A 6,000-nucleotide genomic window follows, 5' to 3' on the forward strand; every position below is an offset into this window, starting at 1 on the left:
CTACTTGGACAATATGGCGCTGCAATGGGGTCGGTGACGTCACTTGTGCTGTATTTTAATATGTGGTATATATAGTAGATATCATAAGCCCGGCCAATCAGGAGCATGAACAATTTGTGTCACGTGACAAACGTATAAAAAATTCTTTTTTCTTTATGGATTTTTGAATAAATTAAGTATTATTTTCAACTTTCGTTAGGTCCATTCAGCTGTAGGCAATAATGGTCCATTCAGCTGTAGGCAATAATGGTCCATTCAGCTGTAGGCAATAATGGTCCATTCAGCTGTAGGCAATAATGGTCCATTCAGCTGTAGGCAATAATGGTCCATTCAGCTGTAGGCAATAATGGCACGGTCGTGGTCCGCAGGTGGGCCACAACATCTACATCCTGTGCCACCAGCTGGCGGCCCACAACAAGGAGCTGGCGGCGCTCGTGCGCGCCTCGCCCGCTGGCCTCGCCGCGCCCGCTCTGCAGTACTACCGCACGCACACCGCGCAGATTGAGGTACTCCTGTATTCCTTGCACTTACCTCTCCTTTGTACATACATTGCTTTGTTTTGGTTTGTAGTCGACTCAATGATGATTTAAGGAATAGCTATTCTCTCTATCTTTACTTGGTGGTAGGGCTTTGTGCAAGCCCGTCTGGGTAGGTACCACCCAATCATCAGTTATTCTACCGCCAAATAACAGTACTCAGTATTGTTGTGTTCCGGTTTGAAGGGTTAGAGCCAGTGTAACTACAGGCACAAGGGACATAACATCTTAGTTCCCAAGGTTGGTGGCGCATTGACGATGTAAGGTAATATATCTCACAGTGTCATTGTCTATGGGTGATGGTGACCACTTTCCATCAGGTGGCCCATATGCTCGTCCGTCAACCTATAACATTTTCCAGTACTGCTAACCAAAGATACAATCCGAATACGCATTTACTTTTCATTATTTAAACTATGACTAGGTAATAAATAACCTTCTTGATGTACATACAGATAGTCCGCACGGATCGCAGCATGGAGCAGATCGTGTTCCCGATCCCGGAGATCTGCGAGTACCTGCCGGTCGACAGCAAGCACCGTGTTCTACAGAGCGCCGAGCGCGACGACCAGGGCAGCAAGGTGGCGGATTTCTTCTCGCGCCTCGACAATCTCTTCCACGAGATGAAGTGGCAAAAGAAGCTGCGAGGTACTGAGATAACCTAGTCCTACGTAGATATGCATAAACTACAAGACCCCGGAGCCCACGAGTATACGTAAAAGTAAAGTAACAGCCTGTAAATTTCCCACTGCTGAGATAAGGCCTCCTCTTCCATTAAGGAGAGGGTTTGGAACGTATTCCACCACGCTGTTCCAATGCGGGTTGGTCGAATGCACATGTGGCAGAATTTCGATGAAATTAGACACACGCAGGTTTCCTCACGATGTTTTCCTTCACCGCCGAGCATGAGATGAATTATAAACACAATTAAGCACATATATATAGTGGTGCTTGCCTGGGTTTGAACCCGCAATCATCGGTTAAGATGCACGCGTTCTAACCACTGGGCCATCTCAGCTCTAAGATCATCTCGAGTATACGATCTCTTTCGATTTCAGGCCAACCATTCCTGTTCTGGGTGTCGTCCTACATGTCTCTGTGGAGTAACATATTGTTCAACTTTGCCGTTTTGATCAACGTCATCGTCGCTTTCTACTACCCGTTCCAAGACGAGAACCCAAGTAAGTACCCGCGCGGCGCGCGTGCGAGCGTGCGGGCGAGTGCGCTAAGCGTGCGGGCGAGTGCGCTAAGCGTGCGGGCGAGTGCGCTAAGCGTGCGTCGCGTTGCAGAGCTGGGCCAGCACCTGTCGCTGGTGGTGTGGTGCGCGTCGGGCGCGGCGGGCGCGCTGGTGACGTGGCTGCCGCGCGGCTCGGGCGCGCGCGCGCTGCTGGCCAGCGCCATCGTGCGCCTCATCTACTCCGCCGGGCCCGAGCCCACCATGTGGATGCTGGGCATGCTCACTGTGAGTCCCTCTTGAGTATACGCGTCAAACGTGTGATACTCCTATCTCTACTATGCTCCGGGTGAGTTTTTACGATATCATTGGTGAGTTTTATGTTTCTCCAAGATTGTAATTTGACTTCGACAGATAGTAGTAAAGGGTATTCATCTGGTGAGCATAATGGGCAACCAGGGCACGTTGTCCAAGTCGACGCGGAACGTGATCACCGACCCCGAGCTGCTGTACCACGGCGTCTATCTCGGCTTCTGCTTCATGGGCATATGCTGGCATCCATTCTTTTTCTCAGTTCTGGTTAGTCCCGCATTGTAGTAATATTAAAATATATAAAAGTTTGACTATAATATGTATCACTACAAACGTAATATCACAAATTAACGTGTAAACGTTCCAGCTCCTAGACATAGTATACCGAGAAGAGACCTTGTTGAACGTGATGCGATCAGTCACTCGCAACGGGCGGTCCATCCTTCTGACGGCCGTACTGGCGCTGGTGCTGGTCTACATGTTCTCCATAGTAGGCTACATGTTCTTCCGAGACCACTTCCTCGTCACCGTCGACCGCCTGGACGGTAACTATCCTTGCGACCAGTGTCGCCGTCACGTGGAGCGCGTGTGACGTCACCCGTCGCTTGCAGACGACCACGACGCGCGCTTCGAGCAGTGCGGCGAGCAGTGCGGCGCGCCGGGCGGCAAGTACGCGCGGCCGGCGCGCTTCGTGTCGGTGGGCGGCGACCTGCGCGAGCGCAGCTGCGACTCGCTCATCATGTGCATCGTCACCACGCTCAACCAGGGCCTGCGCAACGGCGGCGGCATCGGCGACATCCTGCGCGCGCCCGCCAGCTTCGTCAGTGCCTCTCACGTGTCTCCACGCGAATTCCAACCTCCAATATAAACTACTTAAACGTTAACCTTCTTATTTCAAAATGACAACTCTTTGGTTAATTCTTCTCTTCCTCTAAAGTTTGCCAATCGAATATATATTAAAAAAAATCGCTTATTTCAACTAAAATGGTTTCAACTAAAATATCATGAATGGCTAAATTTGGAATGAGACAATTATTGAGTATTTAATTGTTTTTGTAACTTCGTTTTATCAATAACCTTTAAATATAACTGTTTAAAAAATTTCAAAAAGTAAAACAAATTCAATTTGTTTTTAAATTTTTCTATTAAATGTCGTTTTCTCTCATTTTGGTGTTTAGGAGCCCCTGTTCGTCGCACGCGTGGTGTACGATCTACTGTTTTTCTTCGTGGTGATCATCATCGTACTGAACCTCATCTTCGGTGTGATCATCGACACTTTCGCCGATCTTCGTAGCGAGAAGCAGCAAAAAGAACTTATATTGAAGAACACATGTTTTATATGTGGTGAGAGCCTTATTTACCAAATTTCTGTAATTATATAAATACATACCAATTCTTGAGTTTATCATATAGTGCTAATTATGTTGGTGAACAACAAATTACAATCGTTTAAAAGTATTTCGTTTTTGTCCCAGGGTTGAACAGGTCAGCCTTTGACAATAAGACGGTCTCGTTCGAGGAACACATAAAGAGTGAGCACAACATGTGGCACTACCTGTACTTCATGGTGCTGGTACGGGTCAAGGACCCCACCGAGTTCACCGGCCCCGAGAGTTACGTGCACTCCATGATCAAGGTGATAATGACGAATACTTTAATTTATGAATCTACTAATGCCATTCAAATTCTAAACAGTTGTTGGAATAAAGGTTTCGAACGCAACGCATATGCAGTCGACACAGGTTCGAATCTCACTTGTGCGCATCGTTTTTCGTTTTTTTTTTGTTTTACTTTTTCGTCACGGTAGCATGCGTAAGCGATCCCGTGGCGTCCGCCGAAAGACGGAGAGGGTACCGCTGGTTTTTTAGTAAGTAAACCCGGTGTGCTTGGGCGCACTCGGCGTTCAGGGCTCCGGGGAGTCCCACACCCCCCCCCCCACTTTCCATCACAAGCGTTTTTCCAGCGTAATAAAAAAAAATGCCATTCAAATTCACCTTAATTAATTTCTTGAATCTCATGTTATGTTGCTTCCAACAGAGTAACAACCTGGAGTGGTTTCCGCGCCTGCGCGCTCTGTCGCTGGTGGGCGGCGGGGAGGGCGAGGGGGGCGAGTTGGAGTTGCGCAACCTGCAGGCGCAGCTCGAGCGCGCACAGGCCGCTGTGCGCGCACTCACAGACCTCCTCACAGACCTGCGTGACCAGGTGCCCCCCCCCCACTGACTGTTCTATACTTACATTTCGTGTGACCTTGTAAATGAAGACCAAGAATGCTTGGAAGAGATCGCTGTTTTAGCGATAAGGCCGCCTATTGTACATTTTTCTTTTCTTTGTTTTTGTAAAATTGTTCCTATTATTTTTGTCTATATTGGTGTGCAATAAAGAGTATATAAATAAATACAGGTCCCCCCCCCCTACCGACTGTTCTATTACATACTTACATTTCGTGTGATCTTGTAAATGAAGACCAAGAATGCTTGGAAGAGATCGCTGTTTTAGCGATAAGGCCGCCTATTGTACATTTTTCTTTTCTTTGTTTTTGTAAAATTGTTCCTATTATTTTTGTCTATATTGGTGTGCAATAAAGAGTATATAAATAAATACAGAACCCCCCCCCCCTACCGACTGTTCTATTACATACTTACATTTCGTGTGAACTTGCAAATGAAGACCAAGAATGCTCGTTGGAGTCGAAAGTTGATCAATGATTTTGAAATTGGAAACGCCCCACAATATTTCAACTATTTTTTTTTAAATTTATTTATTTACATTTTCGAAACACCATCGGCATATTCACAAAATATTCAGAAAAAGTTCCTACTTTTTCTGAATATTTTCTATAAATACACATAAAACAAAACACTGCACTTCTACGTCAGTAAATCTTTTAACGACAATATGAAGGAACAAAAAAAGACTATAATAAACTCCATATTATTTATGATATCTATATCAATGTCGTGGGAAACGATATCTTCTCATACATCAGATCATAGACGAAAACTTCTATACATTTGTACGGAATCTAGGAATAGCGAAGGCTCTTTGTGATTAAGATTATTAATCAAATGATTTCCCTGTTCGCAGATGACGGAACAGCGAAAACAGAAACAACGTATCGGCCTGTTGAACTCAACCTCGGCGTATCTCCAGAACTTGCAAATGAACCTTCCGCCATGAGCGACATGCCTTCACTTCGACGCACCGGCCATTGGATTTCAGTCCATCAAAGTTTTAATTTCAATCTAACAGCTCATGTATGACGTATATTTGTCACCCAAAATATACTTAGCAATTTTCTAATAGATTAACACTTAGAATCTAAGATACTTTAAGTATTTTTATTGTTTTGAACAACCTCATTTATTTAAATGAATTTTCATGCTCAAGTCATATTTATAAAACTTCAAAACCGGTGCGTCCCGTATACCATCTAACCTCGATGACAATCGCACAAAAATATAATCACCTTGGTACGCTTTGGTAATGTTAGTAAAAGAAAACAAACAATGACAATGACGTTGTTTAGCCGTCAAACGCACGAAGCATGCGTGCATGCGTGCGAAATGTGAAATACGTAATACAATATATAATAAGACTAATTCGTCTACTAGAAAATGTTTTTAAATTCGACTAGATATCAGTAGATATATTAACTATATTAACATATTTATGGATATGTTTGAAGTGTGATTTAAAATGGATTTGATAGAATAAACATTCGTATAGAAAACTACAGTTTTCTCAGTTTTTTTTTTAAATCGCAGCAACGTTCAAATCTTAACTTTGTTTCTAAATATACTTCGAAAATTAAAAAAATTTAAAATAAAATGGGATATAAACTACGGTAAAACTATTGACAGCCAAATTGAAGCAATAATTTTCATGATAAATATAACAGTCTAGTTGTATGATAGTAACACTATAAGATATTAAAAAAAAAAATTAAGTCATTATATCCATCATTAACATTTATCAACA

At 43.8% G+C, this 6,000-nt stretch overlaps 1 protein-coding gene across 1 annotated transcript in view; it reads left to right on the plus strand.

The window, feature by feature from the left end:
- LOC124540578 (inositol 1,4,5-trisphosphate receptor) overlaps window positions 1-5,517 on the plus strand; it is an 84,559-nt gene extending 79,042 nt beyond the window's left edge. Inside the window, 10 exon segments of the mRNA XM_047118262.1 lie at window positions 369-506; window positions 992-1,184; window positions 1,595-1,717; window positions 1,826-1,998; window positions 2,125-2,289; window positions 2,390-2,842; window positions 3,201-3,366; window positions 3,498-3,658; window positions 4,060-4,224; window positions 5,107-5,517. Coding sequence (XP_046974218.1) covers window positions 369-506; window positions 992-1,184; window positions 1,595-1,717; window positions 1,826-1,998; window positions 2,125-2,289; window positions 2,390-2,842; window positions 3,201-3,366; window positions 3,498-3,658; window positions 4,060-4,224; window positions 5,107-5,199 — 1,830 coding nt within the window. The 3' untranslated portion in view covers window positions 5,200-5,517.
- The last annotated feature ends 483 nt before the right edge of the window (window positions 5,518-6,000 follow it).

Source organism: Vanessa cardui, chromosome 25 (assembly GCF_905220365.1).
Source record: "Vanessa cardui chromosome 25, ilVanCard2.1, whole genome shotgun sequence".
NCBI lineage: Eukaryota > Metazoa > Arthropoda > Insecta > Lepidoptera > Nymphalidae > Vanessa > Vanessa cardui.